The sequence below is a fragment of the Gymnodraco acuticeps genome, unplaced genomic scaffold, assembly GCF_902827175.1.
Source record: "Gymnodraco acuticeps unplaced genomic scaffold, fGymAcu1.1, whole genome shotgun sequence".
NCBI classification, from domain to species: Eukaryota; Metazoa; Chordata; class Actinopteri; order Perciformes; family Bathydraconidae; genus Gymnodraco; species Gymnodraco acuticeps.
This window is the reverse complement of record NW_022992191.1, coordinates 821,180-842,291: the sequence shown is the minus strand read 5'-3', so window position 1 is coordinate 842,291 and position 21,112 is coordinate 821,180. Positions and strand designations below refer to the sequence as shown.

At 43.1% G+C, this 21,112-nt stretch overlaps 2 protein-coding genes across 2 annotated transcripts; both read left to right on the top strand.

Moving 5' to 3' along the window:
- The first annotated feature begins 8,005 nt into the window (after positions 1-8,005).
- Positions 8,006-13,817, top strand: LOC117539195 (diamine acetyltransferase 2-like). Its single transcript, XM_034205238.1, has 6 exons — positions 8,006-8,263; positions 8,872-8,923; positions 9,680-9,763; positions 11,141-11,242; positions 11,387-11,427; positions 11,573-13,817. The coding sequence occupies exons 1-6, from the start codon at positions 8,201-8,203 to the stop codon at positions 11,738-11,740; spliced, it is 510 nt and encodes a 169-aa protein (XP_034061129.1). The 5' UTR covers positions 8,006-8,200; the 3' UTR covers positions 11,741-13,817.
- Positions 13,818-14,463: 646 nt separating this feature from the next.
- On the top strand, positions 14,464-20,767 carry tnfsf12 (TNF superfamily member 12). The gene is made up of 6 exons (XM_034205237.1): positions 14,464-15,332; positions 16,676-16,757; positions 18,259-18,315; positions 18,459-18,482; positions 18,574-18,701; positions 19,560-20,767. The coding sequence occupies exons 1-6, from the start codon at positions 15,159-15,161 to the stop codon at positions 19,833-19,835; spliced, it is 741 nt and encodes a 246-aa protein (XP_034061128.1). The 5' UTR covers positions 14,464-15,158; the 3' UTR covers positions 19,836-20,767.
- Positions 20,768-21,112: the final 345 nt, after the last annotated feature.

The following is a 21,112-nucleotide window of genomic DNA, read 5'->3' as shown; positions in this document are numbered from 1 at the left end:
TGAAAACGGTGGGCAAGCTCTGGTTTTTCTGCCTGCGTCGAATGAAAGGAGCCGTTAGTCAGCCTTAAAGAGACACACCGGCCTGCTGGAGCTATTAATAGTCGCACAGACGGCCTTTTTTTCCAGGAGAAAGCTGGCTTCAGATGCTCTGTATCCAGCCAGGCCATCCCTGCTCATTTCCTCCCCGCCCTACAGCCTACAGAATGCCATGTACTGTGACAAATCGCTCATAAATGTATTTTTAGCCACAAACCCACCACAGTTTTCTATTTATACGGCCATTTACGTATATAATGAACACATAAACAACCAAAGTCAGTGAGGTGGAGAACTTATAAGACTGTTATTCTAGACATTAAACATCAACCCGGAGATATTTGACTGCTAAATCGTTCATTAATTATTACTTAAACCCAGACTTCACACACGGTTAAACCAGCCGTCGTCTGGTTTCACTTAGAATCATTACACTACTCTGTAACCACAGAGAGGATTAACGTCTCAGAGAGCCCTTTCGCTTTTAGAAGAAAACTATGAAAATACATCAAGAAGTCATTCATAAACACTGTTGCACTGTACAATACATTAAAAGATTTACTTTCATATGTTGTAAGTTCATTTTTTCAGGCTGTATTCTAAGAAAAGTTACAAATGTAAATACAAATCCTTGAGGGTTTTGTTTTGTGTCAACACAAAGGTTTGGCTTGAGCCCGTCACTGCCTCTGCCTCACAATAAGGGTCCCAAAACATATTTGGCCTCGGGGTATCAATGCATGCCATGTCATTGCTAAGTTAATATCAACAAAAACAAGCTAAAAAAATACATGTTTGCTGCCTATCTGTGCCTTCCATTTTGAAATAGGCAAGGAAACCAAAATGTTTTCAAAATATTCCAGGGCCAATTCCATCTCAAATTATACAAAATATGATTGGTTGTTGTAAAGATGATGTAAGAACATAACTTTGTCGTCACCATTAGTACATTGAACTCGTTATTTATTCTAATCAGACATATAAACACACAAAATAAGTGACTTTATTCAAACAGAGGAGGCGTTACCTCCACCCTTAGGCGGTGGGTGGGGTACCATTTTACTGACATGTCTGGTAAAGCTCATTATTTAGCAGCTGGTATCAGAGAGTGAGGTCATGCATGAGGTATTTTTATTGAACCGCTTCTCTTTTTATGAGAAGATGTCATTTGCAGAGGCAATGTGGGTGTCTGAGTCAGAGGGATTAATTTGACAGGCTTCCACGGGAGAATTCTCAGTTCCTTAAACGTTGGATTTTGGGGAATTGCCATTATGTCCGTTTAAAACAGTGTTAATTCATGAAATCATTTTTTATTTCTGACAACCAAGAGCACAGTTTGATGACATGTCCACACTGTGCATCACTGGACATTTGAACTAAATATAACTTCTCTGGTAGTGACACCTTCTGTAGAACTGGACTGTTTTAGATTGATATCTGGAAAAACGAAATATTAATATTATAGAGAATGATGACAGCCATGCACTCACACATGATAACCCACACAGAGGCCGGCAGTATGAATCATCTTCATTATTCATAAAATAAAGTCAAACCGCTTCCGTTTAGAAATAGTAAGTTAGGATCTTCTCAAAAGATATACACTACACAATATTTGTATTTTTCATGAACTGAAAATGCAATGAAAGCTATAAAATTAGACTAAGGAAAAAATATGTACGCCTTAGTAATAGAGGAGGTCAACTATATCTGCCACTGATCCTACATACACTTAAATGAACTAAGTGACAAGAGCACAAGTCTAACACCTCGCTAGGGCCACCTAGAGGCTGAAAACGGTGTTACCTCCCCGAAAAAAAGCATTGGATAGATTAAAATGACTATTTATTTGCACTATATTTTTCTGTTTATCTGTGTTTTGTGTTGCACTGTTAGAGAAGCCTGTGACACGAGATTTTCATCGACATACCTACACTGTAGCTGTGTTCGTTTGACAAATAAAGAACCTTGAAGCAAGAGAATCTAAGAAAATGACTCTGCAAAAAAGATTATCCTGAGGAAAAGCCTGTGAGAGGGGTCAGCTCAATCAAAGAGGTGTATTCCCTTCAGTATTAATGATCTTAGCCAATTAAATGACAAATTCTCAGCTAAATGATGATTTATATACATGAAAAGTGTACAGCCTGAAACTGTGGGGAAATGGTGGCAAGTCAAAAGGGAAACTTTGAGCTGACAGTGTCACGACAAATAAGGTCAGGTCAAAATGTTCCTCCCCAAAATATGAAGGCAGTTTGAAGAAGCTTAATGGCTGACTAACAGCGCCACCCTTAGGCCCAGGAGATCAAATCTGTTAATGTGTTTGATCATATGTTGTGTTATAGCGTAAAGCAAATGTCATTCATTCAAATTGCACACATGTATTAGGTAACACTTTATAAATAAAGCATCCTTTGTAAAGGATTGTAGCTCAAATTTAAAAATGGTCAATAATTACACATTTTAAGGTAATAATACCAAGTTAAAATACTTTTTGTTCAGAGTTGGATGGATATCCTCGTGGATTCATCTTCCTATTATACACACATGCATTTCCAAACATTTGGACTACCTATGTTGCAAATGTATTATCTTTTCAATTTACACACGGCATCTATTGCACCTCTCTGAAGAACCAGCACCTTACCGTGGTAGAGAGGTTTGTGTGCCCTGATTAACCTGGGGGCTGTGTTGTCTGGAACCTTGTGTTCCTGGTAGGGTCTCCCATGGCAAATTGGTCTCAGGCAAGGGGCCAGACTAAGATTGGTTCAAAAGACCTCATGAAAGAAAAACTAAGAAGTGAGGATACCCGGCCCGGAGGAAGCCCGGGGTCCCCTTCTGGAGCCAGGCCCAGAAGGAGGACTCGTCGGCGAGCGTCTGGTGGCCGGGCTTGCCACGGAGCCCGGCCGGGCCCAGCCCGAAAAGGCAACGTGGGCAACACCTCCGCTTCTCCGTCCCGCGGGCCCACCACCTACGGGAAACATCGATGGGGTCGGGTGCGCTGCCAGAAGGGTGGCAGTGAAAGCGGAGGGTCTCGACGGACCAGACCCGGGCGACAGAAGCTGGCTTTGGGGACGTGGAACGTCACCTCTCTGGGGGGGAAGGAGCCGGAGCTTGTGCGGGAGGTGGAGCGTTACCAGTTGGATCTGGTTGGGCTCACCTCTACGCACAGCGTCGGCTCTGGAACCTTACTTCTGGATAGGGGTTGGACTCTATTCTTCTCCGGAGTTGCTCAAGGTGTGAGGCACCGGGCGGGCGGGTGTGGGGATACTCACAAGTCCCCGGTTGGGTGCTTCGTTGTTGGAGTTTACCCCAGTGGACGAGAGGGTCGCCTCCCTACGCCTGCGGGTTATGGGGGGGAAAACTCTGACTGTTGTGTGTGCTTATGCACCCAACAGCAGTTCAGAGTATACAGGCCTTCTTGGAGACCCTGGAAAGAGTCCTGTATGGGGCTCCTGAAGGGGACTCTTTAATCTTGCTGGGAGACTTCAACGCACATGTGGGCAATGATGGAGACACTTGGAGGGGCGTGATTGGGAGGAACGGCCCCCCTGATCTGAACCGGAGTGGTGGTTTGTTACTGGACTTCTGTGCTAGTCATGGATTGGCCATAACAAACACCATGTTCGAACATAAGTGTACGTGGTACCAGAGCACCCTAGGCAGAAGGTCCATGATCGATTTTGTTATCATATCATCGGACCTGAGGCCGTATGTTTTGGACACTCGGTTAAAGAGAGGGGCGGAGTTGTCAACTGATCACCATCTGGTGGTGAGTTGGGTCGAGTGGCGGGGGAAGCCTCTGGATAGACCTGGTAAGCCCAAACGTGTAGTTCGGGTGAACTGGGAACGTCTGGAGGAGGCCCAAGTTCAGGAGGCCTTCAACTCACACCTCCGGCGGAGCTTTTCGGGCATTCCTGTGGAGGTTGGGGACATTGAACCAGAGTGGTCGGTGTTCAAAGCCTCTATTGCCGAAGCCGCGGCGGGGAGCTGTGGTCTCAAGGTCCTAGGTGCCTCAAGGGGCGGTAACCCTCGAACCTCCTGGTGGACACCGGTGGTCAGGGAAGCCGTCCGACTGAAGAAGGAGGCCTTCAGGGATTTGTTATCCCGGGGGACTCCCGAGGCAGTTGCAAGGTACCGACAGGCCCGAAGGGCAGCAGCCTCATCCGTGGCCGAGGCAAAGCAGCGGGTGTGGGAGAAGTTCGGAGAAGACATGGAGAAGGACTTTCGGGCGGCACCAAAGTTGTTCTGGAAAACTGTCCGACACCTCAGGAGGGGGAAGCAGGGAACCATCCAAGCTGTGTACAGTAAGGATGGGACGTTGTTGACCTCAACTGATGGAGTGTTAGGGCGTTGGAAGGAACACTTTGAGGAACTCCTGAACCCGACAACTCCGCCCTCTATGTTAGAGGCAGAGCTGGAGTATGACGGGGGATCAACACCAATCTCCCGGGGGGAGGTCACTGAGGTCGTCAAACAACTCCACAGTGGCAAAGCCCCGGGGGTTGATGAGATCCGCCCGGAAATGCTGAAGGCTCTGGGTGTTGAGGGACTGTCATGGTTGACACGTCTCATCAACGTTGCGTGGAAGTCGGAAACAGTGCCGAAGGAGTGGCAGACCGGGGTGGTGGTCCCCCTTTTTAAAAAGGGGGATCAGAGGGTGTGTGCCAATTACAGAGGCATCACACTACTCAGCCTCCCCGGGAAAGTTTACTCTAAGGTACTCGAAAGGAGGGTCAGGCCGATTGTCGAACCTCAGATTGAGGAGGAACAATGCGGATTCCGTCCTGGTCGTGGAACGACGGATCAGCTTTTTACTCTCGCAAGGATCCTGGAGGGGGCCTGGGAATACGCTTATCCGGTCTACATGTGTTTTGTAGACTTGGAGAAGGCGTATGACCGAGTTCCCAGGGAGTTACTGTGGGAGGTGCTGCGGGAGTATGGGGTGAGGGGGTCTCTACTCAGGGCCATCCAATCTCTGTACTCCCAAAGCGAGAGCTGTGTCCGGGTCCTCGGCAGTAAGTCGGACCCTTTTCCGGTGAGGGTTGGCCTCCGCCAGGGCTGCGCTTTGTCACCAATCCTGTTTGTAATATACATGGATCGGATTTCGAGGCGTAGTCATGGGGGAGGGGGTCTGCAGTTCGGTGGACTAAGGATTGCACCACTGCTTTTTGCAGATGATGTGGTTCTAATGGCTTCATCGGTCTGCGACCTTCAGCACTCACTGGATCGGTTCGCAACCGAGTGTGAAGCGGCTGGGATGAGGATCAGCACCTCCAAATCTGAGGCCATGGTTCTCAGCAGGAAACCGATGGACTGTCCACTTCAAGTAGGGAATGAGTCCTTACCCCAAGTGAAGGAGTTCAAGTATCTCGGGGTCTTGTTCTCGAGTGAGGGAACAATGGAGCGTGAGATGGGCCGGAGAATCGGAGCAGCGGGAGCGGTACTGCAGTCGCTTTACCGCACCGTTGTGACGAAAAGGGAGCTGAGCCAGAAGGCAAAGCTCTCTGTCTACCGGGCCATTTTCGTTCCTACCCTCACCTATGGTCATGAAGGATGGGTCATGACCGAAAGAACGAGATCGCGGATACAAGCGGCCGAGATGGGTTTTCTCCGCAGGGTGGCTGGTGTCTCCCTTAGGGATAAGGTGAGAAGTTCGGTCATCAGGGAGGGACTCGGAGTTGAGCCGCTCCTCCTTCGCGTCGAAAGGAGCCAGTTGAGGTGGTTCGGGCACCTAGTTAGGATGCCACCTGGGCGCCTCCCTAGGGAGGTGTTCCAGGCACGTCCAGCTGGGAAGAGACCAAGGGGTAGACCTAGGACCAGGTGGAGGGATTATATCTCTTCGCTGGCCTGGGAGCGCCTTGGGATCCCCCAGTCAGAGCTGGTTGATGTCGCCAGGGAAAAGAAAGTTTGGGGCTCTCTGCTGGAACTGCTACCCCCGCGACCCGACCACGGATAAGCGGAAGAAGATGGATGGATGGATGGATCTATTGCACGTCTGTCCGTCCTGGGAGAGGGATCCCTCCTCTGTTGCTCTCCCTGAGGTTTCTCCCATTTTCCCCTTTAAACTGTGGGTTTTCTTCGGAAGTTTTTCCTTGTACGATGTGAGGGTCTAAGGACAGAGGGTGTCGTATTGTCATACTGATATTTTGTACAAACTGTAAAGTCCACTGAGACAAATGTAACATTTGTGATATTGGGCTATATAAATAAACATTGATTGATTGATTGAGTTGCTAGACATGAAAAAACCCTATAGATTACTTAAGTAGTCCTAGAAAAGACAACTTAAATTTAACTAATGTGCATTTAAAGAAAAGAGGAATAGTTTTGGCGAAAACTAAAAAGGTACAATGGGGTACAGGAATTAGTTTTGGTTTCAAGACCCTGGTTCACGGAGGATACCAAAAAAGTCCTTGAAAGACAAGGTAAACTTAACTAATGTGCATTTCAAAATAGAAAAGAGGAATAGTTTCGGCGAAAACGAAAAGGTACCATGGGGTCAGATTATGATTTTCGAAAGGGGGGTTCGTTCAGATGTGTGTATCTCACACTGCACTGTAACTGTGATTAATCTATCTTTGCTTTTAAATGAGTGTTTTTATATATCATTTCATAATATGTTTCTTAAATGCTATTAATTTCTTTCATTTTTGTAAAGCACTTTGAATGGCCTTGTGTTGAAATGTGCTATATAAATAAACGTGCCTTGCCTTAAGTACTTCAAGAGAAAGGATAAACAGCATCTGGACCAAAATGTAATAAAGAAACAATTTCTCCTAAATAAACTGACATAAAATATAGCTGGGAGAGGTTATTTTCCAGCATAGAGAGAGGTTTCTGAGGCCTATGTAGTGTGGGGAAAGTGGGGTCAGCAGAAGCCCCCTAGCGGGTTACCTGGCCCCTGCAGGAGGGAGACAAACAACCACAAATATTTCCCACAACCTGTCCAACCTGTCAACTAAGCATCAGTAAATATATTGTTAACCCGAAACAGATTACAAACTCCTTCCCAGGTTTGGGAAGTAACGGATTACGGTACATGTAACGAGTTTACGTAATCAGGACACAAAAAAAAAGGTATTAAATTTACAAAAAATAAGTAGTCAGATTACTGTTATATTTAAAAAAGAAATAGAGATTAATTGCAGGATTACAGTGTTACAATACATCGTGAAATAAAGGTCCATGTATTATATGTAGACGTACTGAATTAATTGTTTTTATGGGTTATATTTAGGCTACTTTCATTCTTCTTTATATTAAATACATGTATTTTTTAGAGCAGTAGGTAGACACCTGATTTATTTAACAAAAATAGAGTCTATGCTTTTGATTGATGTATTAAGTTTGACTATAACTAAAAAAAATTATAGGAAATATCTAGGTTTCTTTTTTTAGGTTACATTGAACGCTTAAGTAAAACAAATATTGTTATTTATTTTCTCTCGTTTTTTATTAGCATTTGATATTGGGTCAATCCAAAAGTAACGGAAAGTAATCAGATTACATTACTTTTACATTTGAATACCTAAATTAGGTAACTGATTACATGTAACCAGCTATTGTAACAGATTACTTTGTTAAAGTCCCCGGGGCCCCTCCCACCCCAGCTCTTTCCATTAATGCTTTAATGTGCCTGGGTTTCGACCATGGATGTCTAATAAGAACTGGGTTCAGCTTTTACAACTCTTAGGACCTAATGATTCTAATAAGGGCTGTACAAGTAATCATACTGGGTAGTTTATTTAGTTAAAACACTTGCGTTCGTGCTCAGTCGTGATGATTCTTTACTCTTCTTTACAATATTTACAGACGTCTCTTTCCCAATGTTAGTCAATGGGAAACAATCTTTCTGCGCCCAGTGACGTTACGGACTGATACGGAAATTGTAGTACCGCCGTTTGACAACTAGGAATATTTCCCTCAGAGTCCGGAGCACTTCATGCGGAGCTTTGTTTCGACACCCTCCCCTCCCCCCCTTTCTCGCCTTCTTCCTGGGGGAGGGCGCTAGTTCTTCTCAGCATGTTCAGGCGGAAGTAGACGGCTCAGAGCTGCGGAACCTTCCTTCCACAGTCATTTCTCCCGCCACATCCGCCTTGACCCTTGGTAAACAACCGGCACACTGTGAGCCTCACACCTCACACCCCCAGCCCCAAACACCCACAACATGGACTTCTCTATCAGGGCCGCGAACGTGGAGGACTGCAAGGACATCGCGCGGATGATCGTGGTGAGACGGCACGTGCACAGATATAGTGACTCGCGGGTTTACGTCAGTGCATAATGCATACAACACGATTTAGCTGTTATTGGATAATGGACATTTTATTATTGGTGTTATTGAAGAGCACAAGCAGGGTTGGGGGGGGGGGGGTTACTGTACAAATGTAATCCGTTACAATAACTAGTCACATGTCAAGAAATGTAATCAGTAATGTCATCTGAGTATCAAAATATAACAGTAAAGCAACCTTACTTTTGGATAACCTCAATATCAAATGCAATGCAAATACAAACATGATAAAATAAATAACAATAAGGTGTTTTTTTACTAATGTGTATTATGTAAGACAACCACAATGTGTCCTTAGAAAAGAAGAAACCAAGATATTTCGTATAAAAAAAAGTGTCATTTTAAACTATATGTTTTAGTACAGTATTTCTGAATGATAAATCAGGTAAAAAAAACGATATTTAAATGAGAGTAGCCTAGATAAAAACCAAAAAGAAAATGCATTCAATTATTGTCATGTTATAGGATGTTTTAAGGTGAAGGAATTGGTATTTGTGATATTTAAGAAGTAATAATAAATTATGGGTATTTTTATTTGTTCACAGGAGTTGGCCAAATATGAGAAAGTGGCAGACCATGTGAAAGTCACACAGAGGGGTACTGTATTAACAACGGTTTAAAAATAACCTTTTATTGCTTCTCCCTTACGATTAAATGTTGATGACCTTCATTAATAAACAAGGTGATATCCAGAGGCCATACAATGTTTCCAGCAGAGATGGATAGTTCCCATTGACCTTGGACAAAGTACTGTCTCACAACAAGGTCCATTGTGTAGCCTTCCTGGAGCTTTCAATGATATTGCATTGTCTCCATCGGCAGAAAGACTTTAAGACATTTTGAACAAACCGATTTGTTAAGTTTATTTATTTCTGTTTCCTTTTCCCGAGGTTGCAATATTACACATTGTAACCATTGACATTTTTACGTTGAGTTGTTCACTTAGGAATATAACTTAATTGTACGTAACATACTAATTTCTCCTTATCTTTATCTTAACCACCATGCTGTGAGCCTCAGGCCACAGCTAGCAGGATGTTTACCTGTTTATTTGCACACTAACGGTTTGTGTGTCTGCATTACTATTGTTTTAGCTCACAGATACAGCATTTAGTAAATCAACAGATATACTGTTGTTCCTTCATGGAAATGTACTATATTGGTTATGTTGTTGTACATTGCTAAACAGCTAGTAACCTGAATTTCAAACATGTAACGGTAGCATATTAGCCTAACCCATGAGTTCATTTTAAACAATTCCATAACTTAAAATAAACCCAAAGTATGACTTTATTTTCTGGATGAACCATCAACAGCATATCCTATATAAGTATATTTGTATTTTATGCGCAGACTTGGAGCAGGACGGCTTCTCCAAGAACCCGTTCTTCCATGGTATCGTCGCTGAAGTGCCTGAACAGCACAAAACCAAAGAAGGTGAGGGGAACCATCAAGAGCCTAGTTTCATCCTACTTCACTACTCACAAAGCATTATGTTAATGTCTGAGCGAGGGAGCTATCTGCATACAAACTGAAACAAATATCACACAATTGTCTCATGAATTAGAATCGGTACACTACACCTCTTAGTGATGTATTAGCAGGTCGTTTTATCACCTCAATAAAGCCTGATAATACATCGTTCTTTGGACTGTTGCAAGAAGAACAACCTGCTTTAACATGTTCGTACAGAAAAACCCGAGCAGCAGGTTTCCTTTGTGCTCAGCCAATCAGGGCTGATTATCTAAAGTGGCTAAAGTAAATATATACCGTACATCTAGCCAAATAGGATTATAAGTGTGGACTGTAGCAAGAAACAACAAATTGTTGTATATGCTTGTTTGCTTTTTGAGTAGTTTTGTGTTGTAAAATAAAGAGGAGAGACAATTCCAATGCACTTACAAAGAAACTATTCAACCAAAAGTGACATTATTGTGACAACACAAAGGTCTCCGAGGTGCTCGATCAGCTTCTAGAGCAACTGTTTAGAAGCTAATTATTACTGCGAGTCCAAAAGCCCATTTCAATTGGTAATCTCAGAGTGGTCTCACAAAGCTATTGTTGAATCTAGATATCTTTCCATTGAAGTTGTGTTTCCGACAAACTAGTGCATCCAATATTTAGCAAGACATTTTATAAATCTCAGTTTGGCGAGTGAACCAAAGCAGAACCAAAACAATGAAGCGACAGACACTAAAACGCCCGAGGAGCTCAAATGACCGGTCAGGTGATAACTAATGTCATTTATCAACTATTACTATAAAAAATAAGGGCAGCTTAATGCACCGTTGATGAATATTAGTGCTCACAGCTACAATGTGATAGCAGGAAAATAACAGGTGTAATGTTTCTTAAATAAGTGAGAGATGCTGCATTTAACACTTGTTGCCCCCCAGTTACTGAGTCCGTCAATCTGTATTCATTAGCTGTGTTTCCTAATGACCACCAGCCTGCAGATGAGGCCTGTTTCCTTACGCACTGCTTATATAACAAGGTTAACACACTGCTCTTCCTCAGAACACAGTAATGAGAACATGAACGTGCGCTAACTTGTGAGTGCCATGTTGAAATCTAGCCGATTAGCAGCAAGATAAACAAGACTTTTACAATGCTTGTGAAACCTGCCAGAACCTGACACTCCACGTTAACGTGTTTTTTTAAAGTCCCAATTCTGTGAAATTGTGGTACAATGTTTTTTTGATATGGGATGCCTAAGGTATGCAAAGTTATATGGAAATATAAATGATTTTGTCTTATAAGAGAGATGTATACTATGGAGTTCCTGGTGTGCTGACTTGTGTCTTCTTCTTTTAGGCCATACAAAAATCGGATATGCACTCTACTTCTACTCCTACAGCTCATGGTCAGGCAGAGCTGTTTATATGGAGGACTTGTACGTGATGCCTGAGTTCAGAGGTAAAGCAAATTGTCTTAAAAATAGTCATATCATTATTGTTATACAGTAAGCAGAGTGGCATGGTAAAAACAAGACGCACATTTAAAGAAATGTGACTTTATGTGCAGGAAACTCTGGAGTAATTCATGGTATCTATCTTTCAGGAAAAAGAATTGGTAAAGCACTAATGAGCAAAGTAGCTCAGGTGAGTAAAACATTAGCCCAAAGTTTGGCACTGACAGTAAATATATGTTCTATGGAGGGTGGACCTTGGGCCCTTTCTCTTGCAGTTTAGATACTTTCCAATACCTAATGTCAGCACAGCCGTACTCATGTCTATGCTCCTTTAGCTGGGCCTAGCTGCCGGCTGCAACCAGCTCAACTTCACCGTCCTGGACTGGAACAAACCATCTCTGGACTTTTACCTCAGCCAGGGCAGCTTCGACGTCACGGCTGACATGGGCTACCACTGTATGCGCTGCGAGGGCGAGGCGCTGGAGCACCTGGCCCAGCCCTAACCCAACGCCGGACAGGTTGACCTTTGCAGCCGTGAGGTCACACAGTGCAGGGATAGAGCTCCACTCAGCGGCCCTGTTCCAAAACTCGACAATGACAATCAAAAAGCAGATCATTTCAAAAATATTGACTGTTTGATAAGCCCTCCTTTGTTACTGTTACTAAGCCTATAACGTTTTTAATGTTAGCACAATAATATACATGGCGGATTTCAACATTTTAAACAACTATTTCACATAGCGGGAATCAAAAGCAGGATTCACACACTTAAAGCAGATGATTGTCAATGTTATTGGCTTCTCAAATCACAACAACTACTGTGTAATAACAACTAGCAGTGATGTTAGCTGTAGTTAGCATCATCTTATTAGCTTGTACTAAACTGTCTGCATTACTTAACTAGCATCAGTTCACTAGATTTGCTGGATTTAAAACGTTCCCAAATCCAATAAGGAACAGGACAGGAGCGCTAACGTTAGCATAAACGATATCAGATATGGCTACCACACCATGCTTAACTTGTAATCTCGCAGTTAGTTAGTATGCACGTGAGCTTTAGATGTAATGCTCAGTTACTACTGGTGCTAGTTAGCCAGGCATGCTAACAATTAAAGCTAACATTGGTGTTTCCGCATTTAGGATAAAAACAAAATAAGACACAACCTTCCGAACTCTTAACGTACGAGGTAATGCACTTGCTTCGCACTGCACATACATAAACATCTACCGGCCATGCCTTGTTCTGTGAAAAGGGGTTTAGCAACCGATTAATTTACTTATTAGTTGGAAGTATTGGAACGGGGCCTATGCAATACATTTAAACAGTACATAACTAATAAATGAAGTATGTGTTTTGTGGTTTTCCCTTGTCATATGTTATGACCCAGAGCACCTTTAAAAATAATTACTCTAGAAATGAAATCCTTGTTTTTGCACAATAATCCCAAAAACTGTTTATGCATTAAAAAGCCAAGAGGTGCTGTATGTGTGTCAATGTAAGACTATTAGAAAAGAGTCCCTTTAAATGTATAATAATCTATAAGAACTAGTCACCACTCCTGTTGTCTTCCAGATGAAGAGTGCTGTAAAGCTGTTGTGAAGCACAATCCTGCACTTTCTTTCTTCCTTCCTTTTTTGCTATGTATGTACTAAGGGATGAAATGGTGGAGTAAATGAGTCAGTTAAACCTTCTTCCATGCAGCCAAACAACCAACTCTTTGCGCTCCTTTCAAAGAAATGAGCTTCGAAATCAGACAAAAGAAAAAGCCATCTGGTGGAATTTGAAAAAGTCTTGGACGGCTCAGTCCCTGTCTTTGAACCCGTCATGCTAAAAGGAAAAAGGGCATTATTGTGGTTTGCACTTCTGTTTAGTTTTTTTAAAGACGGCCTTCTGTATCATTTCCAGCAGTATAATGAAAACAGTCTGAGTTGTGGGTTAAATTTAGTTTGTTTTCGCTCTCTCTAAACAAGTTAGAACCACTGACCCTGCTTTGTGGGTTTTGCAATTTGCATTTCATTTCATACTTTGTTTACAAAATAATTGAGTGAAGAATGCACAGTTTTTTTCAGATTTGGGACATTGGGTTGGAAAATACGTTCCTCTCATGACTGCATTTTAAGTGCCATCATTGTTCTATCAAGAGTGCATACCTCACAAAATCAATAGACTCCGAGGGAACACAAAGAGATATTTATAAATGTTCCTGTCGGCAGCTTCCCATCAGAAACCAGACACAGAGCCTTAAATTATACAACTTGAGGATTTGTTCCCAACATGGATTCCTAAGAGTTTCACAAATTGCTCGTGAGAAACTTTTGCAATAAAACACGCATTGAAGAGCAAGTTGGGCTAAAACACAGGCCAAAATGTCAGGGGGTTTATTCCGATTTTAATGTGCAGGGTATTTGGTTGTTCGACACGGTGCACAATGTTGATGTTTTGAGCACAGTTGCACAATTTAAGTGCTGTTAAGTTGTCACAAAGAACCTAAGTGCAGTAATACATGTGTTTGCCAGCAGAGAAAAAGTTGTAATGTGTCTGAAATGTTTGAATAATAAAGATGTAATATTAAGGTGCAATGCCATGGTTTCTCCTATACACATGTGCTTATGGATTTAATTACATATTTATAAAACATTTTTTTAAATATAGAATACCGAAACATACATTAAAAAAAATTATTTGGAAAAATAACTACTTGAAATATATAGTATTATATGGTATAAGCTTAAAAGAAGGAACATTTATTTATTAAAAAGGGAAACTTTAGGCAGAGTGCCATTTCATTCAACCTACTAACACCATCTGTCCCTTTTGTTAAAACAATTATAATTAAGATATCATTTTAGTCCTAAAGAAGCTCAGTTTATAGGTTTCTATAAGTGGTCAAATTAAGTAAGTAAAAATAATCTTACCATAGTGTAGAAATCCTATGTTACAGATAAAAGTCCTGAATTACAAATTGTACTGTAACTAAAAGCCTCCCAGAATGGCCCATTTCAGGATAATATTTTATATAACTGCATTATTATTATTATTATTATTATTATTATTAATAATATGTGGCAGCTAGTAAATAAAGGCTTAATTCCAAGGACCTTATATAGCCTACTACATATTTTATTTGATGGCCACATTTTGTATTGTAAGTAAATACTAATTGTAGTAAAATACACATAGTAAAAATACAGTAAAACAACAATATTGTATTAAAAAATACCAATGATAATTGTGTAATACATAGATTAAAGAACATAGTGTGGAATCTTTTACATGTCAGTAGTTTGCTTGATCATCCCCACCGGTTATTAACGATGCACTACCGCCCCCGTGCGTTTACAACCGGAAGTGATGCACGCGTGACTGGCACAAATTTCCAGGGCATGCAAGTTGATGAAAGTGTGTGCAGAAGCGGAGGAAGCCCCGGTGCGCCTCGTTTGTTTTTTCCTGCGCTCACATCGTTAGTTTTTACTGCGGACGCACGCGACTGTCACAACATCAAAGCACCGAGGAAAGTTTACTCCAAGTCTCCGGGTGTGTGTGTGTGTGTGCGTTGGATCTCATGTGTGTGCTCAGTCTGTCTGTCTAATAGTGACCCCCCAGCGCGGTGTTTAAAGGGAAGACAAGAGAGCTGAGTCAACGAATCGCAGGCAGAAGGATGCAACAGTTCATGTGCGCAGCTTGCACTTTTCGTTCGATTGGACGCAGTTGGAGGATGTGGAGGAAAAGATCGGGAACCCTCATCTATTAGACACAATCCTGAGATAAACAGGAAAGATCGACGCGTGAAAAGCATACTCTGTCCACTTGTGTCTCAGGCAATAATGGACATTTAGACACTTTGGAGGGACTTCATGCTCTGCTGGAATGAAGTGGCAGTGGGGGTTCGGCGGCGAGTAGCAGTCTGATCTGCACCCAACATGCATCGCATTCTGCAGAGGAGGAGAGTGCGCAAGCTGCGGGTCTTCTGGGCTTCTCTGGCCCTGGTGGCTCTGTCCCTGGCCGCCTGCAGCGCGCTGTTCACGGCGTGGACTTGGAGACAAACGCGGGACCTGTCTCAGTCCTTCAAGATCCTGCAGGACCGAATAGAGCAGGTTTGTATTTTTGCATTCTTACGCATAGCATGCATACTCGCACCGAGAGTAATATGTAGGCTACAACCCCGCGACCACTTCAGAGCTTTAAGTGTTTAGTTATGTAACTTTTTGTGTGTGGCTGCGGTTACGGGAATGTTCGCGGGGGGTGTATGGAAAAATGCAAGTCCACACTTCACCCCCTCCTCCTCCTCTCTCCCCCCCTTGCACTGCACCATTTCTCTACTTGACACTTTTATTGCTTACCAATAAGTGCAGTCAGGTTGTGTGGAGTTACTGCTTATTTCTGTGTCCACCCCCCACTGCTGCTGCCCCCGCCATGTTTAATTACTCTGGTGCCAGTTGTGCTCCAGTTGTATCTCAATGTGCTGGAAAGCCTCAACTATTTGGCTTTGTTAGCACTTTGTACCGACTGCGCAGAGGCTCGGTGATAAAGTGAGGCAAGTGTAAAGCATTTGCAACATGCAAAGCTTTCTTATTCACAGGTTAGGATTTAAAGCAGTGCTGAACTCTGCAATCTCATGCATAGTGCAGTTTGAAGACTTCTTGCACTTGCAGCAAATTCTAAACGAGGTTGCATCACAAATTATTTCTCCAAAAAGCAGCCAAAAAGGAGCTGATGGAAACTCTTCTGGTTTCAAGTTCACAGTATTTACAAAACCTAGTTGCACTGGAATTGAGATCAGAAGGACAGGTCGGCTGTGTGTGATGTTGACAGACACACACACACACACACACACACACACACACACACACACACACACACACACACACACACACACACACACACACACACACACACACACACACACACACACACACACATACACGGAGTGTTGATGCTGGAGCTTTTCCCAAGGGGCCCCCGTTCTGTCCATCTGACCGTTGGCCAACTCCTGATGAGAGCCAGTGAGTGAACGTCTGGAGAGCGAAGAGCAAGTCGCTGCCTCCATTTCCACAGTAACAGTACATTTAAACAGACTATCCAGAGCCACTATCCCTCTTGCTTCATCTAAGGCCTTCTTTGGTCACTCAGGCCCCCTGCCAAAGATTTCTAAACTTTGATAGCTCGACAAAAAACGATTTATTTCTCAGAAACAGGAGTAAAGATGCGAGGAATGCCAAGCACTAAAACCATGCATTAGATGTCGCAACGCGTCTCTGAGGAAGTGGTAGACCTATTTTGAAGCGAGGGGCAGCATACTGGAAGAGAAGAGCCAGTTTATGTGGCTCTCTGGCTGGGAAAGGCCGTCTGTGGCTGCGTTGGAGCCGTGCCAGAAAAAAGTCATAATACACTTATTGGACATTTGTTAATGGTGCGTTTTTTCTCTCTCTTTCAACAGGTTAACACACAGAGGAAGGCCATTGTTCAGCTCATTCTGGAGAAGAGAGAGCTGCTGGTCGGGCACAGAGTGAAAAGAAACGGTACTCTTACTTCCACACCAATAACATATAGAAGCTTTGCCCCAAATCACCACAGACACAATGCCCTCGCCAGCTGCTTTGTTGTTTTCTTTGGGAAGGACATTTGACACAAACGCTGGCACCACATGCCACTTTGGTCAGGTCTAGCGGGCCACAGGCGCAACCCGCTGCTAAAAGTTGACACAGGATAAAGTAGGCAGCTGGATTTCAGAAATTACAGGTCTGACCGGCGCGGCCCCAGAGCCCAGGAAACCAGCTGGCGCGGGACGGAGGCCTTGTTGCACGCTTTTGGCCAATGATATAAGATTTATTTTCGTTCCCTCCGAGCGCACGACTAACACAGCTATGATTTGTTGTGAAAGCGGTGATATTTGATGACCTATCATTGCAGTATTTATAGCGGCTGCTTGCGTCACCGTCACGGGTTTCTGCTTGATGGTTCATTGTGTCCGCGAGTGAACCCTCTGGATTCCTGACAAAAGGATTCATTTAGAGAGCTGCGTGTCACACCAAAGTATCTATTTATATCCTGCAGATATTGGCTTTTTTCTTTCCTAACCGATACCTGCGTTTGTGCCTGTAATTCATAGGGCTAACAGCTTTTTCCAGTTTGTGGAAAGTTGACCACCGCGGTGCAGCGTTTCAGCCGCACACTGCCGTTATGTTCTCTCCTGATGACTGACAGCTTAAGTCAGGAAACTCTGGCCAGCCTGAGGGCTTTACACTCGGCCATAGCAAATCCTAAATCTACAGGGTCACCCACCTGCGAGTTATTTTAGCAGGGACTTAATATTCCTGTGCGATCGGAGGGGGCCCCGGTGTTTGGCCGCTCCGTCTCCAAACATAAAGAATGTACTTCTTAGTTACGTTGTATCTGTGTCTGAAATCGCTCCCTTTAGGCTAAAATAAACCGTTAGTGAGTAACAAGAGCAGGCATTCTGCTGCGTTGGCCTCTTAATGTTTTATTTATTGTATTTATCCGAGTAGCTGTTGCTTCACTTCTTAAATCGACTCTTTCGGGTCACAGAAGAGCCAGAAACCTTTTTGCCTCTCTTTTTCCAGCACTTCATTTCTCTTATTAAACGTTTTTAGCTCTCGCATGCTTCATTTAATGCCTTCACTTTCCCCCTGTCTATCTTGTGTTTGTCTGCCCCCCCCCCCCCTCCACACACAGTTCTCCATCCTCCCTTACTCTATCTCGCTCGCCTCTTTTTTTTCTAGATGACTGCGACCAGCTGGCACTAAGATTAGCCCCTAAAGGCAAAAAAGGCACACTCCTCTGACTGAAAATAACAGTTTGAGGAAATATTTTGAAGCACGTGACAGGAAATCCTTTGCCCATCTGCGAATCCCGTTAAAAAAAAGAGCCAGGTTTAATCTTAATGGCCGCAAATTAACACATGTTATTAGACAGATACAGATGGGAATGATTGTTTTATCAAAAAAACAGACGTATTCCTTCTCTGCCATTCATATTCTGTCTCTGCTTGCCTTTCCGAAGGGGGGGCGCTGCGAGGGAGGAATGGAAATGGAAAGAAAGCGGCGTCTCATTTCGAGAGTAAGTAGCTTGGCAGATCCCTTATAGCCGTCTCGTGTAGCATCTGCAGAAGTGGTTTCAATCATATACCCCTATACGATTGCACTCGTAAAATCTTAATTGACTTTCCCTTCTCTTTCAATGTCTCCGTTACATTCCACCAGTAACCAAAGTCTCCTCTCAGCAAGGTAAGTCGTAAAAGTGACGGATGGAAGATAATCTGTGACATTTCTGTCTATGGCATGATTTACCTCGAGTGTGTGTGTGTGTGTGTGTCAGTGGGAGAAGGTGGTGTGATAAAGGGTTGGGAAGAGAGGACCTTGAATATGACTAAAGCGGTGAAGTACAACAAGGAACTCGGCATCTTCACTGTGGAGAAAGCGGGCGTCTACTTCCTGTTCTGCCAGGTGAGTTTGTGCTGGGAGTTGTAGTTTATTAACAAAGGCCAACATCACTCAATTGCCAGGTAGTTAATGCTGGATCGGTGAGATCCTTTGATGATGTTGCCCACTTGCAATCAATAACCTTGCTGATTTGATGTAGTCCCTGTGGCGGAGATAATTGAACATGTAACGGGAAACAGTTAGTCTTAAATGTAGTAGGTATTGAGGAAGGTAACTGCACTATTTGGCACTGGTATCAAACTATTTGAGACGCTGCCCTGGGCCTGGATATTTTATTTTCCTTCACTTCGCTATCTTTGGGACATTTTCGCGTGTCAACCTCCAATTGTATGCATGCATCCAAGAGAAGGCTAGGAAATGGCAGACACAGTGCCAACAAATGCAAATATACTAAGGTGAAACATGAGTGAATTTGGCGCTAGCTTTCACCAGCTAGCAACAACTTCACCCTGGTTGAGCCAGGGACAAAGGGCTCATTTTGAAAGTCATGTTCACAATTGACAAAACCTTCTTATTCCGGAGGTAAAGTGGCGATGAAATGTTAGATTTCCTTCATGTAACTAAAGTGAATCAGTCTTTGGATGCAGCCCCACTTCTAAGTTTCCTTCCCTTAAGCGGCTTCATTAAAAACAGCCATTATTTTTGTACAAACATGATGTACTGGTACTTATCATGTATTTTTGGAGAGGTGGATATCAGGTTTCGGGTAATCTCGGTTTTGTCAGGTTGACAGAAGTCTGGAGAAAATCTAACCAAATGATAGCGGGGCCTCAGAAATCCCGAGGTAGGGTCGGTTAGTTTTCGTTGCAACGGTTGAGGAGAAACATGTTGTGCTGATGGTAATCTGCTCTGTCTCCTCAGGTGCTGTTCAACGAGCAGCAGTCTCAGTATGTGAAGCTGGACGTGGTGACCAGCGGCAAGAGGCCTCAGAAGCTGCAGTGCATCGAGGGCTACGGGACGACCCCCTCCGCCGGGCCCCACCCTTTCCACTTCCTGAAGCCGTGCCAGGTGTCCGGCCTGCTCCGATTGGACAAGGGCACGGAGCTGCAGGCTATCACAGGCTCTGCATTCAGACTCCACTCTCTGGGCAATCCCTCCGCCTCGCCTCACATCTTCAGCATCTTCAAAGTCAACTGAACTTTGGATCTTGTTCACACTAACTCAGAAGTTTTTGTACGGATGACATTTGGTCCGGGGCGTCCCATCACGCCACTGCCCCTTTCCAAAGACCGTCATTTGAAAGACAAGCATTAGTGGAAGTTGTTCTGGACATGTTTTCTCTTGACAGCTGTGCTGTTTTTCGAATGCAAAACGCAGACTTTTGGATTAAAACCAAAACCAGAAGAAGGTTGAAATTCCTCAATGCAAGTCTGCCGAGAGAACAGATGTGTTGGAAGCCGATCTGTTGATTGAGCGCTTTATATAAACAGAAAAAACAAGATGTTCTTCGTAACCTTTGTATCAATTAATTAATTGTGCTTTTTTTGTATAAGACTGACAGTAAAGCTGTGCATGCACCTTCCACTTTTATATCACCGGTGCCTCAGGAAGCTGAGCGCACGAGTCGGATCTCGACACTATAAGTTGTCAACGGTATTTTATACAAAGCAGCGCCTGTGTATGAAATCTAATTAATCAAACAAGTATACTGATTTTATGACTTTAACAATGCAATGTGTGTTCTTGAAATACTTTGTATATACTTCACTCGTATTTGACTTGTTTTTAATAACGTGGATGTGAATTTGTGCTCCTTTCTAAGGTCAAATCTGATTGTAAGGTATTTGTGTGTATAGCGTTGGCTTGACTTTTTGAAAGTACTTTTAGTAAGCAAAGCATACAGGTTTAAATGCCTTTGTTCTCGGTTTGATGGTGCAATTGCCATCACTTCCAAACTGTCCTGCAAATCATCAGATAATTGTTAATTTACCCTTAAAAGTCAGTGATTCAAAAGTATTGGAAAGGCCCTCATATGGCCAAGTAAAAGTAAATAAGAAATATAAAACGTTTCTTTTAAAAGGACTGTTTTTGACCTTCAATGACTTAAATAAAAAAGTTTCTCAAAGTCAGAAAGGAAACTTTTAGATTTGAGAAATTTCTTTTTATCTGGTTTACATATTGAAAACATGCTGATTTTCGATTGACGGTCAAATGGGAAATGAAATCCAATATTTATTTACATTAAGCGTCTAATTTCTTTATTTTGTACCTCTTTTTTAGATTGAAACTCATTCCATTTATCATATGCTGCTGCTTTCTGTAATATTCCCTGCTATTATACAAACGGTGTGTATTTCTAGAAGTGGGTTCAGCACTCCCACTCTTGTTTATAAGTAGTTTTTGTGGACGGACCACATTGGTTTCTCCTCGGCACTTTACTGCAGCGAACGTAGTGTTTTTAATTGGAGCCAAAA

What these genes read in the sequence shown, in the direction of transcription:
- tnfsf12 (XM_034205237.1), top strand. Translation starts at nt 15,159, where the DNA reads ATGCATCGCATTCTGCAGAGGAGGAGAGTGCGCAAGCTGCGGGTCTTC. An exon ending in TGCAGGACCGAATAGAGCAG is followed by an intron (nt 15,333 to 16,675) that starts GTTTGTATTTTT and finishes CTCTTTCAACAG; the next exon opens with GTTAACACACAGAGGAAGGC. An exon ending in CAAAGTCTCCTCTCAGCAAG is followed by an intron (nt 18,483 to 18,573) that starts GTAAGTCGTAAA and finishes TGTGTGTGTCAG; the next exon opens with TGGGAGAAGGTGGTGTGATA.
- LOC117539195 (XM_034205238.1), top strand. Translation starts at nt 8,201, where the DNA reads ATGGACTTCTCTATCAGGGCCGCGAACGTGGAGGACTGCAAGGACATC. An exon ending in TGTGAAAGTCACACAGAGGG is followed by an intron (nt 8,924 to 9,679) that starts GTACTGTATTAA and finishes TTTTATGCGCAG; the next exon opens with ACTTGGAGCAGGACGGCTTC. An exon ending in CGTGATGCCTGAGTTCAGAG is followed by an intron (nt 11,243 to 11,386) that starts GTAAAGCAAATT and finishes TCTATCTTTCAG; the next exon opens with GAAAAAGAATTGGTAAAGCA.